This window comes from Asterias amurensis, chromosome 4 (genome assembly GCF_032118995.1).
Source record: "Asterias amurensis chromosome 4, ASM3211899v1".
Taxonomy (NCBI): domain Eukaryota; kingdom Metazoa; phylum Echinodermata; class Asteroidea; order Forcipulatida; family Asteriidae; genus Asterias; species Asterias amurensis.
This window is the reverse complement of record NC_092651.1, coordinates 18,614,103-18,640,355: the sequence shown is the minus strand read 5'-3', so window position 1 is coordinate 18,640,355 and position 26,253 is coordinate 18,614,103. Positions and strand designations below refer to the sequence as shown.

At 36.5% G+C, this 26,253-nt stretch overlaps 1 protein-coding gene across 6 annotated transcripts in view; it reads right to left on the bottom strand.

Annotated features, from left to right (window-relative positions):
- Positions 1–26,253, bottom strand: part of LOC139935681 (cadherin EGF LAG seven-pass G-type receptor 2-like) — a 62,745-nt gene that overhangs the window by 2,639 nt on the left and 33,853 nt on the right. For all 6 annotated transcript variants that reach the window (XM_071930204.1, XM_071930207.1, XM_071930206.1 and 3 more), the window contains 32 exons: positions 26,050–26,157; positions 24,539–24,652; positions 23,935–24,048; positions 23,285–23,398; positions 22,773–22,886; positions 21,684–21,797; positions 20,814–20,927; positions 19,841–19,954; positions 19,073–19,186; positions 18,212–18,325; positions 17,748–17,861; positions 17,167–17,283; positions 16,841–16,935; positions 15,876–16,094; positions 15,222–15,293; positions 14,495–14,651; positions 12,709–12,846; positions 11,885–11,969; positions 11,248–11,356; positions 10,664–10,710; positions 9,558–9,681; positions 8,333–8,442; positions 7,707–7,806; positions 6,999–7,149; positions 6,159–6,228; positions 5,613–5,676; positions 4,984–5,078; positions 3,754–3,880; positions 2,842–2,883; positions 2,112–2,294; positions 1,555–1,671; positions 151–200 (listed from right to left, as the gene is read on the bottom strand). In XM_071930204.1, the coding sequence (XP_071786305.1) occupies positions 151–200; positions 1,555–1,671; positions 2,112–2,294; positions 2,842–2,883; positions 3,754–3,880; positions 4,984–5,078; positions 5,613–5,676; positions 6,159–6,228; positions 6,999–7,149; positions 7,707–7,806; positions 8,333–8,442; positions 9,558–9,681; positions 10,664–10,710; positions 11,248–11,356; positions 11,885–11,969; positions 12,709–12,846; positions 14,495–14,651; positions 15,222–15,293; positions 15,876–16,094; positions 16,841–16,935; positions 17,167–17,283; positions 17,748–17,861; positions 18,212–18,325; positions 19,073–19,186; positions 19,841–19,954; positions 20,814–20,927; positions 21,684–21,797; positions 22,773–22,886; positions 23,285–23,398; positions 23,935–24,048; positions 24,539–24,652; positions 26,050–26,157 (3,520 nt within the window). The remainder of the gene's footprint in view (positions 1–150; positions 201–1,554; positions 1,672–2,111; positions 2,295–2,841; positions 2,884–3,753; positions 3,881–4,983; positions 5,079–5,612; positions 5,677–6,158; positions 6,229–6,998; positions 7,150–7,706; positions 7,807–8,332; positions 8,443–9,557; positions 9,682–10,663; positions 10,711–11,247; positions 11,357–11,884; positions 11,970–12,708; positions 12,847–14,494; positions 14,652–15,221; positions 15,294–15,875; positions 16,095–16,840; positions 16,936–17,166; positions 17,284–17,747; positions 17,862–18,211; positions 18,326–19,072; positions 19,187–19,840; positions 19,955–20,813; positions 20,928–21,683; positions 21,798–22,772; positions 22,887–23,284; positions 23,399–23,934; positions 24,049–24,538; positions 24,653–26,049; positions 26,158–26,253) is intronic.

Here is a 26,253-nt window from a genome sequence, read left to right as displayed (position 1 = left end):
AAACCCCTCTTCAGAGTGCACAAACATTTTTTTTCTTCTTTTCTTCTCCTTTCTTTTTGATGACGTTATATTTAAAATTTCACTTTATTTGAACGTGAGGTTAGAGGCTTGAAGTCAAATCGATCCTTCAACCTTGTGATTTTTATTTACCTGTTCTTGACGAGGCACTGAATGTCATTCACTTTGACAGCACCAGGTGCCTGAAAGAAATCGAATCCCAAAATAATGAATATTCAAACTCCTAATTACATGATTGTTCACACGACCCAAAACATGGGGGGTCACGTGGCTATGTACACAATATACACAACTTGAATCTGACAATCACAAAATGTTAGGACCCATGAAAAGAGAGCTTGCATTTTAACTGGTAAGCAGTTTCTATACACTAGACAGCACCAGACAACCGCAGGTCCCGTGTACTGTACAATGAATGCAAAAAAACAACAGTATACTCATCGCAAAGAGAAGGGTTTTACCCTGGTGTTTTTTGGTGTACATGTAGTTGACTGTAAATTGCACAACCTTCTTGAATAATGAAGGGCATTAATTGGGCACTTTTAAACTTTGTATCAATGCATCTGTAGACTGTGCAGGTCTTGTGCGTATTTGAAATTCCAGGATCAATTTGTTTCTGACCATATTGAGTTTTACGGGTCACAGTTCTGTTTCTGCAAACACTTATGGCTATACTAAATATATCAAAGTGCTGGGAAAGCAAAACTTATTTGAAATTTAAAGGAACACGTTGCCTTGGATCGGACGAGTTGGTCAAAACAAACGCGTTTGTAACCGTTTTTTGTAAAATGCATATGGTTGGAAAGATGTTTTAAAAGTAGAATACAATGATCCACACAAGTTTGCCTCGAAATTGCGTGGTTTTCCTTCTACTGTGCGAACTAACATGGTCGGCCATTTATGGGAGTCAAAATTTTGACCCCCATAAATGGCCGTGTTAGTCGACAAGGTAAAAGGAAAACCACGCAATTTCGAGGCATGTTTGTGTGGATCATTGTATTCTACTTTTACAACATCTTTCTACCCATATGCATTTTATAAAAAACGGTTACAAACGCTTTTCAAAGACCAACTCGACCGATCCAAGGCAACGTGTTCCTTTAAGAAAGTAAATTAAATTTAACAAATAAAACCAGAGAAGATAACACTGACCTTCATTTAAAGTCAATTTTAAACAATTAAGAATTTCAGCACCCTGAATTCACAAAAACTTAAAAACCTGTCTTAAAAAATGTTGATATTTGTTCAAGCGTCTTGACTACCTTATTGGTGGATATATGCGTTATATTAGGTTACATTATTACTAATAGATTTTAAACTTGCATCGGGGATAAGAAATAATATTTGGTTTGACCCTAACAGTAACACCGAAGTGTTTGAACACTGCATAATAATTACTTTCCGAAGATCAGTGCTTATACACATCGGTGTGAAGGTAAAACTAAATAATATATATTATTATTACTATCATTATTACTGCTACTTATTAATTCTGCAAGTAAGTTTGTCATGGCGGAAGATTGATTTGATACTTACAGTCTTCTTAGAATCAGTCCCAATGACCTCGGAGGTGTTATTCATGGTACCGTCCTTGGTCTTGCCAGAGTCTTTGCTTGGGGAGACGTCCAGAGCCGGATTGTCACAACCAACTCCCTACAAAAATAAAATAAAAATCACAAGAACACATTATATCAATATAAACACATTATAAATACACAACTCTGTGTACACGTTTTCACCATTAGATATAAATTTATTACTTTTTCTTGTCTTTTTTGAACCTTTTTAGAGTCAGATAAGCTGCATAAAGTTGATTCAGAATACACTGGTTTTAGATTATAAATTTGGTCCGAGGAAAAAAGGAGGACATTTTTTCACCGTACATGTCGGACCTACAAGGGCTACGCCTACAATGGTGTAGGCGTTAGTAGACTGTTCAGACCGTATTTATAAGACAAATTCAAATTTTTACAATGCAAAAAAAAAATCGGGAAAAAAATTCCTCAAGTAGGAAGAATATCATGCCTGTAAATTTTGAACTGATCAAATCAAAACGTTTTCCTCCAGCTTACATCACAAATAAAAAGACTTACAGTGACTGCAGTGGAGGTAGAGTTGCGTTTGGTCAGTTCTGTGGTGTCGCTACTAGGCTTGCGCATAGACTTGGACGTAGCTGAGGATACCCCTGAGCGACTAGACATGGGTGCTGTGGAGCTGGTCGTCATGGAGTGGAGAGCCCTCTTGCGACCGTAGCGACGCTCGTATGCCTTCTTCACCTTCAATTCAAATTCAAATAAAGTGAAAATTTTTTTTACAGCAGTGCAGATTGTTTGAGCAAGCGCCATGAGCGCCTGCATTGTTAGCGATACCTGCGCTATATAAGACTTTGATCATTATTATTTTTATTATACTGGCGGTAATCACAAACAGGATCTGGAAGTGGGGGAATACAACATGCTAGAAATTAATAGATGTAATAATTTGAATTGGGGATAAAGATGAACATCATTAAGAGCTACTTGCTCTCTGCTCTCCAAACGGATGACTAGAGACTTGACTTGACATTTGATTTGAGCAACTAAGACAAACATGAGACTTAGCTGTCCAAACTTCAACTCAGAAAGAGATAAAAACTTCAACTCAACTTCAACTCAGAAAGAGATAAAAACATCAACTCAACTTCAATTCAGAAAGAGATAAAAACATCAACTCAACTTCAATTCAGAAAGAGATAAAAACACCAACTTAGAAAGGGATATCAAAACATAAACATAAAAGGAATAAAAGCTTCAACTCAGAAAGAGCAAGAAAGTGCAAACTTACCTCAATATTCATCACGCAGTGAGCAATGAAGAAGAACAGTCCCTGCAAAAAGAGAAACAAGGTGTTTTCTTTTTTATGTATGTTTTTTGGGGGGGTCTCTATTTTTCCATACACTTTCTTTAATCCCACCAAAGAAAAATTACCAAAAGACAAAATTAATGTTATTAGGGGGTCTGGTGGTGGTGGTGGGGGGGGGGGGGTATCATACCTGTTTCATAAAATATGTAAACACATAACCTAAATTGTTATACTTTTAAAGGGACACACCGGCTCACCGTTTACGCAATTTAGGGGTGTAGAATCATAAATAATGTTTTTATAGAATGTTGCTGTAAAAAAAAAAACATCAAAATGTCACGTATTTAGCGAAAAATGTAAAAACAAAAAAAAAGCGGCTATATCACAAGCTTCCGTTACACGGACTCTTTGAATGTGAATCTTACATTAGATTTTTCACCATTATTTACATTTTGTAGCGATAATTTGAATACATGATCTTTTTCGTCAATTATTCGTAAATAATTTTGTGAAAAAAATATTTAAATTTGGTTAAGTAAGTTACTTTTAGACGGCTGAAAGTAAAACTAGCCCGGAAGGTCACGTGATTGTTTGTACCACTTTTTGGTTAGAACAATCACGCGACCTGCGTTTTTGTCTTAAAATGCTCAAAAACGGCTAAATTTTATGATTTTTTTTTTTAGACTGTTCTTCTTCATTCCTGGAAGACCGTTGAAGTCATATCTTAGTCTATTTTGTAGCCCAAATAGCCCAATTCGGCCGGTGTGTCCCTTTAATAACAGCAAATTTCAACATCTCAGATTTTTCATGCGATGAGCTTTTCTGACAACCGAGCAAGGTTTTTTAACATATCTGCTACATTCATGGTTTATTAGGATAATGCTTTATACCAACCTGTAGAGAGTTACAGATAGCAAAGAGATAAGTGAAAACCAAGGTGTATGAACTGACAGAGAGGTATCCAAAGACCCAGGTCAGACCCAGTAGGGGCAGGAGGACCATTGCAGCTTTCATTCCAGTCCTGGTGGATAATACAAGACAGAATATTGTGTTTGGTATTAAGTTTGCTAATCACTCTTAAAGCCATCGGACCCTTTCGGTACAGAAAAAAAAAAAAAAGTTCACAGATTTACAAATAATTTACAGGGTTTACAGAAGGTAATGGTGAAAGACTTCTCTTGAAATATTAGTCCATGAAATGCTTTACTTTTTGAGAAAACGGTAAAACAATATAAATTCTCGTTATCGAGAATTACGGATTTGTTATAAACACATGTCATGACACGGCGAAACGCGCGAAAACAGGAGTGTGTTTTCCCGTTATTTTCTCCCGACTCCGATGTCCGATTGAGCCTAAATTTCCACAGGATTGTTATTTTATATATAAGTTGTGATACACGAAGTGTGGGACTTGGACAATACTGTTTACCGAAAGTGTATAATGGCTTTAAGATTACTGGCTATAAAAGCCTTTGGTTATAGAAGCTTAAAGGCACTGGACACCTTTGGTAATTGTTTAAGACCAGTCTTCTAACTTGGTGTATCTCAACATAACGCATAAAACAACAAACCTGTGAAAAGTTTAACTCAGTTGGTCTTTGAAGGTGGGAGAGATTTATGGAAGAAAAAACACCCTTGTTGCACAAGTTGTGTGTGTTCCGATGCTTGAATTCGACACCTCAGCTGAGGTCTTCTCGAATTCAATTCAAATATTTTAGTGCGAAATTACTTCTTGCTCAAACACTACGTTACTTCAGATGGAGCAGTTTCTCACAATGTTTAATACCATCAACAGCTCTCCATTGCTCATTACCAGAGATATAGATGAGTTTGCGGTAACACCATGTAATTGTTATTACATGGTGTTACCGCAAACTCTTCTATATCTTATCTCCACCTATATCTTATCTCCACCATGCAAAGTTTCAAATCCTACTTACATTACCAGAGAGTTTATATGCCTATAATTATTTTGAGTAATTACCAAACGTGTACAGTGCCTCGATGGAGAGGAGCCGGGGGAGGGGGGGGTTGGATTGTTGATAGGCCTAGTCTATTCTCAATTCTAAAGAAAACTGTCTTTCAAGGGGCCAAAGTCTTACATTGAACTGATTTTTTTCTTACTTGATTTGTGAGGTGTCACTGTCCTTGCTCTTCTCTCTAGCAGTCAATGATGTCATCATCACCTTCAGCACAATCACCAGCACAGCAGTGTTCAGCTAAACAAGACAAAAAGTGCAAATTATGGTTCACCCCCTCAAATTATTTTCCAATAACACGTCATGAAATATTTCCATGGAAAGAAAAATCCAAAAAATGGGTAACAAGGGACATTTTGCTCTAAAGGAACTCATTAGAGCACAGTGGCATCTTGTGAACACCCGTCATAAACAACTGATCTTTTCACACGAAGGAGTGCACAAGGTTCCTTGTGAACAATTCCGCTAAAGGTTTTGAACATTGCTGTCCTTTTACATGAAGCTCATTTTGTAATATTTTAATAACATTGAATTTTTTTCCTTGTGAACAAATTCTGCTGGTGTATGTTTTTGTAGCAGGTCAAAACTTCACAATGTTTAAGAAAATTTCACAAGAAATGTAGAACATGTAAAAATTTGCTGTCCTTTCACATGAAGCTCATTTAGCTATATTTAAAAAAACATTGAGAAATTTTTGCCAGGAACGTCGTTTTTTTCCGTCAAGTAAAAAGGGTTTATGTCGGGTTATAAAGTGTTTTAATCTGATGAACTTACGATGATTAAGATAGAGACGGTTGGCACAAAGATTATGAGAATCATCTTTTGAGTCATCCAGCAACTGAAAGTAAACAATCAACAAATCGTTGCGTTAGTGTAAAAATATTATATCTCGGTGTTGCAAAAGCGTCTTACTTGGCCCAAAATACTCCACGAATTAAAGGTTGTAATTTGGCGCTTACTTGTTTTGGGTATCCAAGATATAATGTTTTTAGTTTTAAGAAATTTGTGGGAAACCACTTAAGTTTTCAGCATGTTAAAACTTTGTCCTTAATTAAAACAATGAGGGTTTAACAATAGACTTTTAATATTTCTTATGGTCCTCTTAAGTCCCTTTTTTTTTCTCAACCCATTCTTTTTCTTGATTTATTTTATCATGGCCAAGTTTTGTAGAGCTGCCTACCCCCAACTCAAAAAAACCAACCCCAAAACAAACACCCAGGGAACCAGTCAAAGACAGCATGCTTGTCATGATATTTGGCTGGCAACCTTATTCTGGTAAGCAAAATCATTTCGATGCTTACAAAAAATGACTTTACTTACAAACCATCAGGCGGTGCGTACTCCTCATAGAAAACGCCTACAGAGATTCCAACAATGAACAGTGGAGCACCTGAAACAAATTGGAAAAAATAAAGCTCAATGGGTTGAAACGCCTGTAATTTCTGGTACACTCACATAACTTGTGATAAATAATAATAATAACTATTATTTGGTTTATACAGTGCCTAATATAAAGTTATCTCTAAGCCCTTTACAAATAACTCAAATAAATAACAAGTTAAATTATGTACAATTGACTGAAAGATTCACACACAAGTAAGGTATTTAATGCTGTATACAAAAAAGTGGGTTTTTAGGGCACTTTTGTATGATTTAAAGGAAGTGTTAGAACGAACGCAATGGGGGTTCCCAAAACACCCCTTAAATAGTCCCAAAAAACACCCCTGCAGATATTCCACAAACATAACTGGAAAAGTTCCCAAACATCCCTAGAAAAGTTCCTAAAACCTCCCCTTAAAGGTTCCTAAAACACCCCTGCAAAAGTTCCCAAAACACCTCTCGAAAAGGTCTAAAAACACCCTTATATAAGCCCCAAAACACCCATGGAAATGTTCCCAAAATAGCTCTGGAAAAGTTATAAAAACACCCTTGAAGAAATTCCCCAAACACCCCATGAAAAGTTCACAACACACCCCTGAAAAAGTTCACAAACACTCATAGATATTTTTTCCCCCAAAACACTCATTGAAAAGTTTCTAAAATACCCCTTGACCAAATCTCAAAACATCCTTTGAAGAGTTCCAAAACACCCCTACCAGAATCTTAAAAAGACCCCTCCAAAAATAGTCCCCAAAACACCCCGATACCATCGCTACTCACCCCAACCAAGCAGGAGATATTTCTTGATGTGACTGGAGGATCCAAAGACATGAACCAGGGCTAGATACAGTTGGATTCCCTCTACCAACATCCAGCAGAACATGGCAGTCAGAGAGTAGTGAAGTACAATGGCAATCACCTTACACACCCACTGCAAACAACAAAGCAAATACTACTTGGAATTTTGTTTTTAACGGCGCAGCCAAGTTTAGGATTCCTCATTTTCTTCCTAGAATTAAAAGCAACTTTTTCTATTTAAGCCTATAAGGTAATTAATGCCCTCTGTACGGGTTTCACAAAATTTCAGTTGCATATTTTCAAAATGTTTGTTTGGCAAAAAGAAACTGTAATTTTTCCAAGTAAAATAATTATTTGTTGACTTTGACTATTTTTTTTTTCTTTTTCAAATTGATAAGCATTTTTCATTTACATATGACCTTTTGGTTATTATGGATGTGAAATTGCATTAATGACCTTAAAGCCAAAGACCTGTCTTAAGTAAAGTAGACAGCAATTAGGAGCAATTATTGTCTGAATATGTACCGCACAATACCTCAAATGAAATCTTACAAATTTCTCGAAACAATAAAAAAAATAGCTCTTTAAAAATGTAGTCTAAATTTTAATCTCAAATCGGCTAGAATGGGGGCTACATGTAGCATCTTTCAACTCTTATAACAAATTCACCGAGTGACTTCCTAAACTCACCTGAACCTCATTTCTCTCAATGCCAACCAGGAATATGAGTTGTGAGAGAGCGATGGTAGCAGCCAGATTCTCATGCACTCGGATACGATCTGATTTCAACCTGTAACAATTCAAAATCAACTTGTTAGCTTTCCAAGGCCCTGGTCAACATTCTTAATGACCTTAAGCCAATATGTTCAGTTTTTAAATTTGTCATTTATGATTGTACATACATGTATTTTCTATTTTCCTGTAAGGTCCTCGTTTGGCTTTTGTCAATGTAATACTGATTTATGAGCCAAAAAAATACCCGAAGAAAGATACATGGGTGAATTATACTCGTTCGACACAAATAAAATGTCCTCAGTAGACCCTACTCTACCATTTGAAACTGAAAATTTTGATTAATTTATTTGAACCCCAAACTGTGCAAAAATATTCACATGCCAGCATGGTGAAATTTGTTGTCATGTTCTTTTACCAGAATTTCAAAATCGATTCGATAATAGATGCTATATTATGCTATCAACTGAGCAACATTTTAAGCAACTAAAAGGCCTGTGGTCTTTAGGATTTTCCCCCCAAACTCGGGCCCTGCACTACATGGAAAAAGCTTGGTAAGGGAAAATCTGAGATAATTGACAAACCTAAAGAACTGATAGATGATGATGGAGAAGAAGCAACCTAAGACAGACAAGGTGCCACCGATGTAAGACAAGACAGACAGAGCAGTTTGATGACCCACAGCAATCTTATCCTGTACGAGAAGGACAAAAGTATCAGCGAATCAGTGATATTTTACAAATATAATATTACAAGTTATCACACAAGCGCAAGTGGAATACGGAAAAATAGAGCGCTGCTGCGTCCAATATCCAACAAGGCCGAAGGCCGAGTTGGATATGGGGTGCAGACACGCTATATTTTTCTGTATTCCACGAGCGCGGGTGTTATAGTGAATTTATCTTCCAGTCTCTAGTACAACGCTAAAAGTTTAAAAATTCAGAATGCTATTTCATGACTAACAGCATGCACGCGCACAAAGTTTAGAATGCAAATTTTGAACTGTCCGTATATGGAGCGTGACGCATTGACACTCGCAATACGCAGTGTGCAACAAAAAAAATGGAGGTAGGTAATAGGTTTTTATACCACCCTCCAGTTCGTGCATCTGATTGGTGGATTAGCGGGTACTGGAAGATAATAAAAACAATAATAGCAACTAGTTCTTAAATAGCGTATTTCACAATATTGTCTCAATGCACTTTACATTGACCCTTTTGAGACCATAGCAGCCACGAGCGGCTTGTACATAAAATTCCCTTAGCGTCCGCAAATGGCAGCAAGGTTTGACCTACCTCCATTCACATAATGAGATCAAAGTAAAGGTCATGTCCGTATATAAAACTTTCCAATGTAGTATGTTAACACAATATAGTATGTTAAACACAGTATCCCAATTTCTAAACACAAAACTAAATTTTCTGTTTTGTGCTATTTCTGCTGACATTTTTACTGGCATTTGATTAAAGAAGGGAAAACGATGAGCAAAGTCTGGGTGTTTTCTCTACCAGGCCCATTTCACTACTTGTGACTTTATTTTGAAGTTAAAGGAACATGTTGCCTTGGATCAGTCGAGTTTGTCTTTGAAAAGCGTTTAAAACCGTTTTTACGAAATGCATATGGTATAGATAGGTAATTTAAAAGTAGAATATAATAATCCACACAAACATACCCAAAATTGTACGTTTTTTTTTTTACGTTGCGAACTGACTCAGTTGGCCATTTTGTGGAGCCAAATTAAATTATCTATCTAACCATATGCATTCCATAACAAACCCTTTTTAGTACGAGAGATATTAAAAGTATTACATGCACTCCGTGGACGTCCATGAGTATAGCAAAGTTAGTCAGATGAGTGCATTCACACACAGTATGTGTAGCATTGGTGGACTTGACATAACATCCAACATTGCTCCAGCGAGTTTCAGCATCTCTGAAAATTATTGAATTCATAAAAACGGTTAAACCATAATCATCCTTACAACATGGTTTTTGATAAAAATTACACACTTGTTTTAATGTAGGGTCTTTCCTAAAGTATGACCCAATCTTTAAACTTTTTCAATTCTGAACCTTCCTCCTTATAGGTAAGATAAGATAAGATAAAAACTTTATTATCCCACACTAGGGAAATTAAAACTGGCCTTGATTCAAACAGTACAGACAAAAGCACTAAAAATTGAATAACAATAAATAGACAGATTAAAATATTAGTTAAGAATATCAGGTATAAAGTATATCTTTGGCTTTTGGAACCGTTCGATTGTATTAATATATTTGTACATATACACAGTCAAACTAACTTCTGCAAATTTAATGTCAAAAAGTGACCAAGCTTTTTAGATATCAATGAAACTCTCGAGTCAATATTGTGTCCATGCAGGAAGAGTAATCCCTAGATTATAGGAATACACAATCGGAGCGCAGTAACGCTTCTCAGATTCAAGCTTTCAGGTATAAAAACTGGTTTTTTTTCATAACCCCATTTCTTCCGAGTAAAATGTTTCTCAAAATGCTCTGCGCTGCTGTAGGCTTATTAATCAAAGGTTGTTATTACCATTACTTTTAGAGCGATTACCAAACATAAACCTTCCTGTTAAATGACTTGGGTACTTTTTCAAAATGTTCACAGATTTACGTTAAACTTACACGGTTTGAAGATAATGATAGTGGAAAGCTTACCTTAAAGTATTACTTACTGAGGGGCTGTAGTTTTTTGAGAAATGAGTAAAATAAGTCACAAAATAATTTCCGCCTCAGTAAGTAACATTTGAAGGGAAGTTTCTACTATCATTATCTTCAAACTGTGTAAGTTTAATGTAAATCTGTGGACATTGTGTTTTGTGTTAGTACAAACAGACAGACATTTTTGGAACAAAACTGTTTTTATTTTTACATAAAATATATCAACTTACATAGAAGTCATGTTGAGGTAGACACAACGTGAATTATTAGCTCCAGTCTAAGAGAGAGAAAACCAATAATTATGTTTATCAAGAAGTCAGTGGTTCAAATCCCATTCTAGTACATTTTTCTTTGTTCAACCCCCAAGGATTTATGTTTACCCAGTCAGTTTCCCTTGTGGTTTTCAATTTGATATAATAATACAATAATGTAAATTGATGACATTTCCACTTTTTGGTCACCCCTGCAGAAACAGATCTCAATGAGTTTCTAGGAACAGTAGCTCAATTTAATTGATAGAATTTAATTAATAGGTAGAATTTCCTTGAATTAAGTAAAAGAGCTTCTATTTCCACAAGCAGATATTTAAAAAATCTCAATTTTGATACAATTTTGTAGTTTCAGTTTCTGAGGGTAGTCGGTCATAAAAAAAGGATGTGTTTACAAACATGAATAGGTCTCAAATATTTTTAACCTTTGTGAAGCGCCTCGGGACCCTTTTGGGGTTAAGGCCGCTATATAAAAGACAATTATTACTATTATTATTATTATTCTAAAATGAGGTAATGATCATAACAAAATTCTTTGCACATACCTCTTTATGCTTGAAGACCAGTCTTACGGGTGACGCCAAATCCTGAAAGTTGTCCTCCGGTAGTCCCAACACCTTCACTGAGAGGACGTTGGTATTGACAAAGTCAGATCTAGACAACAAGGACAAATTATATCAGAGCCGTACAACTGGAATATATTCATCTGCCAATCATCAGTTTAGATTTAGATTTACATGTTTGTAACCGTTTGTTATGAAATGCATATTATTAGAAAGATATTTTAAAAGTAGAATACAATGATCCACACAAGTATCACTTGAAAATGCGTGGCTTTCCTTTTACCTCGTCGACAAACACGGTCAGCCATTTATGGGAGTTAAATTTTTGACTCCAATAAGAGGCCGACCATGTTAGTTCACAAAGTAAAAGTAAAAACCACGCAATTTCAAGGCAAATTTTGGTGGATCATATTCTACTTTTAAAACATCTTTCTAACCATATGCATTTTCAAAGCTTTTCAAAGACTTACTCGACCAATCCAAGGCAACGTGTTCCTTTAATAAACAGCATTATAACTGGTTTTTTAACTATGCAATCCTCCTTTCAATTTGTCATTGTTTAAATTAACTCTTCTGAGTATGTGCGACAGAAAATTGGAATGTGAATCACAACATTTACCTGCTTTCATTTTCGGCAGCTGAACTTTCCAGAGTCAAAAGATCTCCTGCAGATTTATACTTAGCCGTCATGATTCTTACAGGACCTACATCAATTAGAATCAATCAAAATACAATTTATAAATACCAAGACAGTTTATCAATTCTGAGCGTTCGAGAAGGCATCACGTGGGGGTGTTTTACGCGTAAAGCATTCAATACGCCGGTAACTCAATGTAAAATAAAAACTATTAGCACACTAACTATTGTGCTAATAGTTTTTGAAGGTTAATACATAAGTATTCTAACCACTGAGACCTGGTAATTTAAAAAAAAATCTCATGCATAGAGAAAGGATTTCAGGCCTGAAGTCTTTCTCATATTTAAATATTTAGCAAGAAATTACCTCTTTCTCAAAAACTTTGTAAGGCATATAAAAAAGGTTATGTTGGCGTAACGGGCCCCCAAAAAATAGGGTAGGTAGGTAGGGATTTCCCCCCCCCCCCTCCCAGCAACAAAAATTACATTTTTTCTAATTGTTTAAGCCGATAGTATACACGATAACAAATGAAAACAAGGGTACGCACAACAAACAGTATATTTTTAAACTCTTGATGACATTTATTTTATTTTTATGTCTTTAAAAGATTTTAATAATTAAATTTCTTCCCTTGAATAAATAAAACTATCCAGGGTTGGCCGTATTTTTAGGGTAGGTTATGCCAACATAACATTTTTTGTATTGCCTAACTTAAGAGGGAGCAAGTTCTCACAATGTCCAGTACCTTTAAAAACTCTGAACTCGGAAAAAAATGAAGAAAACCAAGGCAAAAAAAATTGGATTACCTGTGCTATTAATCTCATCTGCCCAATCTAATAGATCTGCAGGTAGCTCCACCCTACTGAGGGGCTGACCATCTTCATCTGTCTCAATCACTCCTGTCGATTCCTCATCTTGGTCGCCCCATGTCTTGACTTGAATCTCTTTACAAGGATAAAGATTTTATCATTTAAGTTTCCCCACACACCGATGTGTCTTGGTACTTTCCCAAAAACTTTTTTGAGATTCAAACACACGGCCTAGGCCAATCTAGAGAGAGTCTTACAAACTAGACCATCCAGATTGCCTGGTATTTGAGTAGTGAGTGCAGCAACCATTTTAAAGATGTTTAGTTTGCACAGGGATAAAGAATATTACTATACCTCATACATATTCATGACCGAGAGTCAAGTAAACCGATGTGCAGACTCGATACTTTCCCCGAGTTCTGTGAACAAAAACTTGTTTGAGATTCGAACACATGTCCTAAGCCAATCTAGAGAGAGTCTTACAAACTAGACCATCCAGATTGCCTGGTATTTGAGTAGTGAGTGCAGCAACCATTTTAAAGATGTTTAGTTTGCACAGGGATAAAGGATATTACTATACCTCATACATATTCATGACCAAGAGTCAAGTACACCGATGTGCAGACTCGATACTTTCCCCGAGTTCTGTGAACAAAAACTTGTTTGAGATTCAAACACACGGCCTAGGCCAATCTTGAGAGAATCTTATAAACTAGACCATCGAGATTGCCCGGGATTTAAAGATGCTATGTCAAATTTTTGGCCCCAAACATTAAAAAATAGATTTTTTTGAGTGAATGGTATTTCAAAGAGTATCACCCGCTCTAACGAAAAAAAGGTTAACTTTTACTATTAATGGTCAGGAACCATGAATTTTTTTTCAAAACGTTTCTTATAAAACACATAAGAATTGGTCACGTGATATATTGTCGGTATCCCGACAAAAACTAATTTGGAACACTTTATTTCACTGCTACTAATAATTGGCGGACTTTTTGAGCAATGGCTCAATTGAAAGCTTGTAACTTTCTCGACCCCAATCAAAATACCTATTGAATTTTAAATCAAAATGTGTGGGTCAAATCGGCCAAAAATCTGACATAGCATCTTTAACTAGTGAGTGTCGCAACCATTTTATAGATGTTTAGTTTGCATAAGGGATAAAGAATCTTTTCACCCTTTATATCAATGTGAATAACCAAGGTTCTGTAAAAAATAAACAGGCATATCACTCGATATAATTGTTGGTTCCGTAGAGTAGTGTTGGTTCTGAAAAGACAGTATGCTCTGACAGTCTTCAGGAGAATGCTGGAATCTGTTGCTGGATGCTGTTTAAAGACAGTGGACACTATTGGTAATTTTCCAAGACCAGTCTTCTCACTTGGTGTATCTCAACATATGCATAAAGTAACAAACCTGTGAAAATTTGAGCTCAATTGATCGTCGAAGTTGCGAGATAACTATGAAAGAATAAATACCTTTGTCAAACGAAGTTGTGCGCTTTCAGATGCTTGATTTCGAAATCTGAGGTCTCAAAATCAAGTTCTTGGAAAACTACTTCTTTCTTGAAAACTACGTTTCTTCAAAGGGAGCCGTTTTTCATAATGTTTTATGCAAATAATTATTTTGAGTAATTACCAACAGTGTCCACTACCTTTAAGTACTGCCTTGTTGGAAATTAACAGGTAGTTGGGCTTGGCTTGATGGTGTGTGAAGGCTTGAACCAGAAAAGCTGGGCTTAGATTTGTGAACCAATCTGATGCAATCTAGTTGAAACTCTTACCCAGATTCTTTTCCTTGATGAGCAGAATAGTTTCTTCTTCTGTTGAGTTATCATAGCTCTGACTACTATTCCTTGTCTTAGCGTCTTGTCTGACTACCACATCCACTATGGCCTCCATGGAGCCCATCATCTCTGTCACACTGGAAGCTACTTTGCCCTGAGGAAAAGAGGTTTATAGAAAAGACGTCAGTCTCCTGGCGATGATAAGAGCAAGCTAGTCGAAAAGTTGAGACCAATTAAGAACTCATTCCGCGGTAGTGCAGTTAATAATGAGAAGTTAGCTCGATCCACTAAGTGAAAGTTGTAGTCCTGGCCAATTTCTTATCTTCCGCCCAGGTAGTAGTAAAGAAGCAGGACAGTTCTTTTCAGAACTGAGAGGTCTGCCAAATTCAGAAAAAATTCAGGAGTAACAGGCAGGGCAGTTGAGGTGGTTTGATGAGTGAAGGGCAGGGTGGTTTTGGACGCCTTAAGGAGTAATTCAGGCATGGTGGTTTTGGGAATTTTTTTGGGGAGTAACAAGCAGGGCAGTTTCAAGAGTAACAGGTATAGCAGTTTGAGGAGTTAACAGGCAGAGTGGTTTTGGTCAATAGAAAGGAGTAACAGGCAGGATGGTTGAGGACTAAAGGGCTAAGAACACAAATCCAATGAACAGGACACAAAGCCCTGCACATTCTCAAAAAACAAGTCACATCTTAAGGGGTCCTCTTGCTACTGACATATGACTTACAGGATTGTTGGCATTCTTCCAGGCATGGAGCTGTGATTCATCAGCCACATTATCAAAAGTTCCTGCACATGCCTAAAAGGTAAAGATACCAAAAGATATAAAGTTTTAGCTCAGCGCATGTCACACACTAGATGCACGTCACACATCTTTCCAATTTAACAAGCTCTTCATTTGCTCCTGGTTCATGAACGCATCCATTTCAAGGTTCTACTCCTCATCTATCAATCAATACATGTCACACCTCCTAGATACATCCAGGATTCAATACAGCTAAGTGTTTCTATAAAAAGACAGCTTCGCTCTACAAACACCATGCTCCTCATTATCCCTCATTCAAACTACACTTGGGGAGACCGTTCTTTTTCATATGCTTGACATCTCTTTGGAATGCTCTTCCGCTGAACCTCAGACTAGTAGACACTCTCTACAACTTCAAAACTAACATGAAACAACTTCAAACCCAACCTGAAAACTCATTTGTTCAGTCGTTCATGGCTTTAAATACTGTCATTAACAGAGTTCTTTTTCTATGTGCCAGGATGTCTTTCAGGTGTGACAGATACTATGTCCATTATTATTTTTATCACTAACAGTTTCAGGTCTAGAATTTAACACCAATGAAATCAAAATCAAAACTGTCCAAAGCGTTCGTACCATAGTTAGGTCTTTTGCAGTGTCCACGTCAAGACCTTTGGCTGAGCCAGTCGCCCCAGCGATCACACCAAAGCTTTTTGCAGCGATATCCATGTCCCCAGGGTAGATCTTTTTAGACTCCGCCCTCTCCTCCTCCCCTCCTCCAGTGATATTCTGCAGAGAGGTGGCGAGGTCCAGAACGTCGGATGCACTCGCGTTGCCGGACTTCAGCAGCTCCACCTATCAAATCAATTTATCAGTCAATCAATCATAGAATTTATATATGGCACCATATTTGCCCTATTAAAGCCATTATACACTTTCGGTAAACAGTATTGTTCCACACTTCGTGTATCACAACTTATATATAAAATAACAATCCTGTGGAAATTTAGGCTCAATCGGACATCGGAGCCGGGAGAAAATAACGGGAAAACCCACTCCTGTTTTCGCGCGTTTCGCCGTGTCATGACATGTGTTTATAACAAATCCGTAATTCTCGTTAAGGAGAATTTATATTGTTTTACCGTTTTCTCAAAAAGTAAAGCATTTCATGGACTAATATTTCAAGAGAAGTCTTTCACCAATACCTTCTGTAAACCCTGTAAATTATTTGTAAATCTGTGAACTTTTTTTTTTTTTTTCTGTACCGAAAGGGTCCAATGGCTTTAACAGGGAACCAGTGACAGACTGTGCTTCAATCAATCTTGCACCGTATCCAGTAGGACGTTGGCTCCACGGATTTTTTTCTCCACTCTTGCCTATATTGCGCTCTTCGATGTTCCAGGTAGAAGGTGCTGTTCATGATGATGTCAATTTCCCACCTCTTCCGAGGCATACCCCGTCTATTTTTTCCGTCATTTTTTTCCAATGACTGTGCTCACAGAATAGTATTTGAGCTGGTTATCTTATTCCAGTAAACAAAAATGTTTTGTGTTTAACAGTTTTTGTGTGCTTTTTAAGCAGCTTTATGATTGTGAACATACCTTATTGTTGAGCTCAGCGAATGCTGGGCTGACACATCCTGAAAGATCTGGGTTAGCCCAGTTGGCAGTCACATCACACAGTCTGGAAGCATTGCCTAAAAATAAAAATAATAATAATAGCAGAGTAGTTATTAATCAAAAAGCCTGAGTCACTAGCCCAAGTCAAATCAGATGTACTTTGACATGGCAGAAAGATCATCATCACCATCATTCGTCAAAGACTTGCGTCCGTGGCCGCCTCATCCTCGCTGGGATTAAACCACTAGTTGAAAACCTCTTCACCACACATTGATTCCCTTATTTAAACACAATAAAGTCACACGTACCAATAACTCCTTCTGGACATGCTTTGATGTTGGTCTCTCCTGGTTCCGTTTCATCCCATACTAAGCCACTCCCTTCAATGTCATCCTGACCTCCAGCACAGACTTCCTTGATATCCTCTGAGCATCAAACAGGTAGAAAGAATAAGTTTCGAATAAATATTGTTGTATATAAAGCTGATAGGAGCTATCAGATAAGTCAACTTTTGGTTCCCTCCAAATTATGGGTGGGAGGGCAAAAAGTAATAACAGTGAAGCAATTCCGTTTTTTTTAAACCCCCCAAAAAGAAGACAAAATACCCAGCTGGCAGGGTTGTATCCAGGGTAAGGCTTTTTCTCTTTTGGTATTAGCGTGTTTTTGATTAACATCACTTTAAAATAGAAATTTAAACAGAAAGCACCAAATCACCCCTAAACTTTGCCCTGGTTTCTTTCAGCAAAATAAAAAATAACAAAATTTAATACGAAAATCATAAAAGAAATTTAGAATTAAAATCTAAAAATGTAAAAATTAAAAATGGGGGGGGGGGGAAATCAAACAAATCTCAAGCTTTTAATTAAGGAAAACAAAAATATGGTCTCACCAGCTTCACATCTGTCTCCTATGAAACCTTCAGCACAGTCACATCTGTAGCTGTTGACAAGATCCACGCACTCACCATCATTGTAACAAGGATCGCTAGCACACTCATCAACATCTGTGGAAACAGACAAAAATTAGATTGTTAATATTTGACCAAAAAGTGTTGATATTTTTGACCGAAAAGGTATTTATGAATGGGAATCAAAGTGTGTTGAATCGGTTTTCAACTAGTGGTTTAAACCCGCCGAGGCCTGGTTCTTTACCTCGACTGATCGTCTCAGTAAAATTATCAAGAACCAGGCCTCGTTGGGATTAAACCACTAGTTGAAAACCTCTTCACCACACATTGATTCCCTTAATAATATCAAGTAATAAACCACAAGGGAGACTGACTGGAGCTTAAACCAACGCTCTCTGGACTAATGTCCCTAAAGGGTTTAATATCATCTTGACATCATGACAGACCTTTAGTGCAGTTGGTTCCTGTGTATCCCACTTGGCATCTGCATTTGTATCCATTCACAAGATCACTGCATTCTCCATCATTGGCACATGGTTTAGAGGCGCACTCATTGATATCTGTAATAGATGAATAGGCAAACAATCAGGATTAATCATGTAATTAAAATGTGATGTGGTCAAGTTTGTCGACCAATATCATAGTTTCAATTTACTTTACTTTATAAATACTGCTAATATCACCTTTGGTTCAAAAACCAAGAGATGCGAGAGAATAAAACGGGGGTTTAAAGTTGACTTGGTAATTGAGAAATAAATTGACACAAAATCTTTTTTAATGCTAAATTGAACTTTTTCTTAATGTTATATATCAGTAATGAAATTGCCAATATAAAATATTTGAGAAACTTTCACCGATTTGCCTGTTTTTGGCTTATTTCTCCATACAGCTATTTCCCACAAATGACTCAATTAGCTTGATAAATTCACAAATAATGATTATTGAGTAAAAGAACTTTCTGGACATTGTTCCCACCATTTATTTTATTTTACACAGCATGTCAAACCTAAATGCCAATAACATCTTAAGCGCGAGGGTTCTCCCAGCACAAGCTAGCGTTTCATGCTGATATGTAATACACAACAAGTTATTTATCTTAGTTTTTGTTGTTGTAATTTTTTTACTTATCTTTTCTGGGGGAAACACTTGAGATCAAGTTCACAAACATCATAATGACAAAACCATTTAGAATGCTCCAGATTGCACAATAGGGCTTTGAACCGAACATAAACACCAAGTAAAAACCATTCTGAGGATTTCGTTTCAGTTCAGTGGGCTTAGGATAACTTTCCAAAATTAGCTCTTACCTGTTTGGCAGTTGATTCCGTCGTAGCCTGGTAAACATGCACACTGGTAACCATTCACTTCATCAGTGCATGTTGATCCATGCTGACAGGGAAGGCTGGCACATTCATTGATGTCTGGAGAGAAAAAAAAGAGCTCAAGTTTAAACAGGCAACTGCAAATAATATCATCAAACCATAAAATACGTATCCAGCAAAAAAGCAAACAAAAACAGAAAAAGGACAAAGTTATGGGGTGAAAAACTCCAAATAAACCACTTTTTCCAGTATGGACTCAAATAATTTTTCAGTTTTACCCGTAATAAACCAAGAAAACCATTAATTGGCAAAATTGTACATGGAGTGCAGCTTTTTTAATCGGGTTTACATCAGCCCAGTGTTCCAATCCTTTAAAAGTGGTGGCCATTGCTTGCCTTACCCTTCCCTCTTGAAGGGGGCACAACAATTTCTTCTGGTAAAGGGCACTTCTATGAGGAAATAGTACATTTGTATTAAAACCTCGCAAGGGGCACCACAGCACAAGGCCAAATTTCATAAAGCTTTTAAGCAGAAAATATTGCTGGACAAATTTCTTTACTAAGCAAAAATTGAGTGGGGCACCAGTCACACAATGTTATTTCTGCTAGTAACCTGTGTTTCTGTTAAGCGATACTTTTCTGTGCTTTGCAAGTTTTTGTGCATACCAGCTTTATAAAATTGGGCCCCGGGGCACCACATCAATTGCTGTGGGTACCGTGGGTTAAATCAAGTGTTTCACTGTGTTGTATTTACCTATTTGGCAGTGGGTTCCATCATAGCCTGGTAGACATTCACACTGGTACCCATCAATTTGATCCTCACACGGTGACCCATTCTGGCACGGGTTACTTGCACACTCATCCACATCTGAGGACAAGACAATTTGATCAAGGTTACACACTTTGAAATTAAAACTGATTCCTTCATCAACAGTTTTTCTTGATGTATTTTTTGCCTTGATGTTTAATCAAAAATATATTGCAACTATATGAGTCAAAAGAATAAAATTATTTTAAGAAATACGAGGTTCTGATAAATATAAAGCAAAATAAACAATAAACAAAAATTACATACTGCTTCGAACGAAGTGTTTCTAAGCGCTTTCACAGAAAGAAGTGAACAAAAAAGAGACAATAAACATCAAAGAAAGAGACTTTATGAGGTTGATTCTAATGTTAATAGGTATGTTTTCAATCTAGTCAAACAGTTTTCAAATGCTTTTGCTGCTTCGAGAGATACTGTAGGCTTCTTATCAATAGTTTTTATTGTCAGTCGTTTTGTGAGTGATTACCAAATATGAGAGTAGCAAAGATTGTATATGTGTATAGTTAGAAAGCTCACTTGGTAGAGCTCTAAAATTCAACTCCCAGAGGTTGCAATTGCCTCTGTAGTTATAATTTTCTTTGTTCACCCCCAAATTGATTGTACTTTTACTAAGTGATACTGTATCTCCTCGTCACAGACAGGAAAACATTTAGTTTATACTGACTCAACAATACATTATAGAAAAGCAAATAATTAATCAATACATGTATGTGTATCACACTATATGATTTATAGTAACTGATGTACATGAACATAAGTCAATACTTAGGAAAAAGTTAAACAAACAATGTTACTTTTGTTCTTTACCCATTTTAACATAACCGATTAAAAAAGAACAACATTTGATAATTACAAGTTGCTTACAACTTGTCTTTTATTAAAAACAGCTACTAATATTCACCGAGTTGGCAGTTGGTCCCCTCGTAGCCTGGTTGACATTCACACTGGTAACCATTCACTTCATCATGACATGTTGATCCATGCTGGCAAGGGAGGCTTGCACATTCATTGGTGTCTGAAAATAGAAATAACAAAAAGATCTTGTGCTCAAATGAGGAAGGGGGTTTTCTGTAGGAGCTAGTGATGATGAGCAACTATGGATGGTCTCTTATAGGCCCCAAAAATTGTTTTGTTTGTCAACAAAGGTTCCTCTAAAGGTAGGATCTGTAGGTCAATCTTTATTTGTAATTTTGTTTTATTATGGATCAGACATGCAACTGTAACTTCACAAAAAAGAGAGGAAACTACCACATTTCAGTGATTTTGTATAGCATTTTTCAATTTTGAATCATAAAACTGAGAACCCCAAAAAGAGGAAATCAGATGATCCGAGGAAAAGTTGCATGCTTGATGGATGTTGTATTTGGGAATTTAAAACTCTTTGGCATTGAGTTATTCATTTCATTTCAATACATTTATTTCAACACAACACTTCTACTGTTTTGAACTATTTTGATGTCTTTGAGTTGTATTTTAATACTAAAAACTGTTCAGCTAACAAGATTTTTAAACTTTTTCCTGTGTCAACATGTTTTTAGACAATTTTTAAAAAGATTTTTAATGAAAATATTTGGAAAAGTTTTGTTTGCAAAATACAATTTTTTGTTCAGTCAAGTCACAAAGGACGATCGGACGGTCAGATGAGGACAACCAACAATTTTTGTCCCCCTTAGGGGGGAGGCATTGTAAGGAGGGGGAAAGAGGTTGAGGAATGAGGTTGTAAGGATGGGGCGGTAAAGGATAGGTGGCTGTAGGAATGTTAAATATTCACCAATTTGGCAGTTGGTCCCCTCGTAGCCTGGTTGACATTCACACTGGTAACCATTCACTTCATCATTACATGTTGATACATGCTGGCAAGGGAGGCTCGCACATTCATTGATGTCTGAGAAGAAAAGAAAAAAATTTCTCCAACTTCAGAGGTATATAGACGATGTGACCTCTGACGTCACTCGAAAACCATAACATGATTCGCGCGCATACCGCCAGGCAAAACCTCTGTGTTTTGGCAGCCAGCTATAAAGTGTATTCAATCTTACCATGACTACCTGTCTTTTTGCCCGGCGAAACATGACGTATACAGTGTTTTTTCAACAGAAGGCGGTTTGAATGTAAACATGGGTCACATCGTCTATAACGTGGGTGAAAACATTCATAGACCATGCGAATGATGGGTACCATTTTAGAGGAGCACCCTTATTTCTATGGGTGAACTTCTTGCCAATTAAAAATGAAGCTGCATTTCAACAAGCGCCTTGTGCCATTTCAGTGTTCTTGTAAATGCCATTTAATATTTGATTTTTTAAAAGATGATCTGATGCAAGTGTAAAAGCAAATACATTGCCTGCGTGCAAGTGGAACAAATAGTTTTAAAAACATTTACATTATCACAATACAGCTTTAAAAATGTAACATTTTACTCTGGTAACTTTTAATCTCATAAGTCCAGATTTCAAATCAAGAGGGGGGGGGGGGGACACAAGACATACATCAATTGGAGAGAAGCATATAAAGAAAAAACAACTTTTATTTTTCATCTTTAGGTTTTCTAGTAGTTATAGGCATTAACACCGTTTGTGTGTTCTATGCAAAGAGCCCCAAGTCAGCCAGATATGGGTAAAAACTAATTTATCTAATCCTGATTTTCACGTTAAAAACAAAACAAAACAAATTATTTCCTGACAGAGTTGCTATCAGTAAAAGATGTTCATTTTACCACTTCCAATATATGGATGAACAAAACTCACAAATTAGTTTATTCCCCAAAAATTTTCACTATATATTGGAATTGGTAAATTGAACATCTTTACTTTAGTTCTATTCTTGAATATATTCAAGAATTTAAGAGTTATTATCTTACCATTTTGGCAGTTGTTTCCATTGTAGCCTGGTGTACATATACATTGGTAGTCATTCACTAGATCCAGGCAGGTCGATTCATGCTGGCATGGTGCAGTCCCACATTCATTCAGCTCTAATACAAAACATCAGATAAAACAAGTCAGTGGAAAGTTCCAAAGTTGTGACGTTGTACCCGCAAGTCTACTACTAAACAGTAACTTCTTATTACTTTTAGCCACACTAATAAACACCACTTGAAAAACAATCAATGTGGACACGTGGCAGATTAATGGGAACATCAGAACAGTTCCCATCTCACAATGATTTCATGCACGCTTTTTGGCCCAAACTTCTGCAAGTGGAAGATTTTGTCGTTTAAATAGATTTTACAGGAGAACTTTGACAGTGAAGAACTTGATGTCCTTTCTAACAAAGTGTTTTTTGTAAAAAAAACGCCAACCTTGCACCTAGCAAGGGACACATGCTAAGCTGCTCTCTTGTGAAATCGGCTATAGTTATTGTATGTAGTACCTTGTTCACAGTTGATTCCATTATATCCCAGCACGCAGATACACTCATAGTTATTCAGTCCATCAATACATGTAGATCCATGTAGGCAAGGGTTGCTTTCACATTCATTGATATCTAGACAAGTTACCAAAGAAAAAAACACACTTTGTTTTTAGCTTCATCAAGAATTTGGAGGTCTTAATTCTGCATGAAATATGGGTAAGTGGTATGGAATGATCAGGAGATTAAACATTGTAATTGAATTCTGATTAGCTCATTTATTTTGTCCTGTAAGGTATATGGAGCTACGCTTTTGAAATTACAATACCTTTTCCTTTATACAGGTGCTGTGGCGCAAAATGCTGCCGCTCAGACAAATCAGACTAGGAACACCAGGGCAAACCCCTTCTCTTTTTTACTAGGTTCTTTGCGAGCAGTACACAACACACGGGACCCGGCAACAGTTTTTAACTTTACATCAATCACAAAGAGCTTTCTGAAACATTCATCCTGCTTTATTTGGTTAATGAAATGTCAAAATTTTCAACCATTACGAACACGGTTTATTTTAAAATTGTAATGCATTTCATACATAATTATCATAGAGTTGTAGAACTCACTTTTTTTTTAATCGCAAAATAAAGTTACAAATGGTTTGATAACATTCTTACCGGTCTGGCACTGGTTCCCCTCATAGCCTGCTGTACATAAACACTGGTATCCGTTCACTTCATCTACGCAGGGTGAGTCATGCTGGCATGGTGCACTCTCACATTCATTTATATCTGGACAAATAATCACAAATAAAGTTGAGATAACAATAATTTATCACTCTTGTATTCCATTCAAAGAACGTACCGGCATGAAATTTACTTAATGAATATGAAAAGATCTTTAAAGACATCTCATGACAAAATTTAATTAAATGAAGTGGGAAAACAAATTGCAGAATTTAGGCAGATTGGTGTAAGATGAATTCTTTACGTGAGTTCTTGCCAAATTTCATTAAGCTGTTGGCAGATAAAAAAAAAACATTTCAGAAAATTTCTTTGCTAATGAGGTGCCCCACAACAATGCAAACTTAATTTTGGTTGATAACCTTTTTTTTACTAAGCGATACTTTCCTGTGCTTAGCAAGATTGTGTGCGCTTGATCAAGCTGTTAAGCAGAAAAAACTGTTTCTGTTAACCAAGATTTGTCTGAGCTTATTAAGTTTTCATGCAGTTGCTTTATGAAATTTGGCCGCAACTCAGTATTGATTTTAACAGCCCTTACTTGTCTGGCAAGTGTCATCTGTAAACCCATCAGCACAGGAACAAATGAATCCATTGACTTGATCCTCACACTGCCCACCATGACCGCAAGGAGTACTGGAGCATTCATCAATATCTGTCAAATAAAACACATTATTATAGGGTTTTTTGGTAAAGTTTTACAATCATTCTATTTCATGTGATATTGAATGCTGCTTAAGTTGGTTATTCAATTTTGTTTTGAGCCTGGGCAAAAAGTAATGTTGCTTCATTCTATTTATCAAAATAAACATCCAACTTAACATTCAACCAAACAGCATTAAAATTTACAAGGGCTTTTTTTAGTTCAACCAGTTTGCTAAATTGAATGTTATGCTAATTTGAACATATTGCTACAGGAATTCGATTGACACAATTGAATGAATTCTGTATTTGAAACACAGACAAACGCATGGAAATTAAATTGGCTGTACTTTTAACGAAATTTACAGAGAAAACCTATATTACTTTATTCGGCATTCAAATCAAGCATATATATATATATACAGAAGAAATACATCAAATTTACATTGATGAAAAGCCAAGGATATCACAAAAAGCTTACTCCCATCAGGGACCTTCAAAAACAGTCAAGACATACATTGTACAAATAAATACAACACTAAAAAATTGCACAAGAAATAGTGAACAATGGCAGTAAAAAATGTACAAAACTGTTACAAATTAGATTGAGATGAGAGATGTTGTTTTACTGCCCTTTCAAATTGATAAGAATTGTTAGAACACTTGATATTATTAGGAAGTATGTTCCATTGATGAATTCCAGCATAAAACAAATAAGTTCATGTGGATTGTTGATAATCATGGATTAAAGGCAGTGGACACTATTGGTAATTACTCAAAATATTTATTAGCATAAAACCTTACTTGGTAACGAGTAATGGGGAGAGGTTGGTAGTATAAAACATTGTGAGAAACGGCTCCCTCTGAAGTGCCATAGTTTTCGAGAAAGAAGTAATTTTCCATGAATTTGATTTTGAGACCTCAGATTTAGAACTTGAGGTCTCGAAATCAACCATCTAACGCCCACAACTGCGTGTGACAAGGGTGTTTTTTCTTTCATTATTATCTTGCAAGTTCGATGACCGATTGTGCTCAAATGTTCACAGGTTTATTATTTTATGCATATGTTGAGATACCCAACTGTGAAGGCTAGTCTTTGACAATTACCAATAGTGTCCACTGCCTTTAAGAGGTCCGTTTGTTTTTCAAATCCAATAATAATGCAGATGTTACTTACACATTAATTTAGTTGGTTATGTTTCACACTGAAGCTTGATCGAGCTTCTTTAGACTTGATTTTCCCCTGGAATAATTCTCTGGGGTTTTCCTCATACAAATAAAACTGAAACTTTCTTCCTTGTCTTCTCCTCTTTGGTTCTTGTACAGTGATTAAGTTCGCTATTCTGACAGTCCTTGGCTTCACAACCAGAATAAATTAAATGAAAGGAAGAGGGGATGGGTACTTCTTACCGTTGTCACATGTTAGTCCGTCGTAGCCAGGGTCGCAGGCACAGGTAAACCTATCAGCTACTTCATAGCATGTGCCAAACTGACAAGGTAAGTCTGCACAGTAAGCCACTATAAGCAAAAAGGTAAAGTCGTTGTTGGTACATGTATACCACTTTAATTCCACGCTCTCTGCTTTTCCAGCAATATTAAGAAACAAAATTTGAA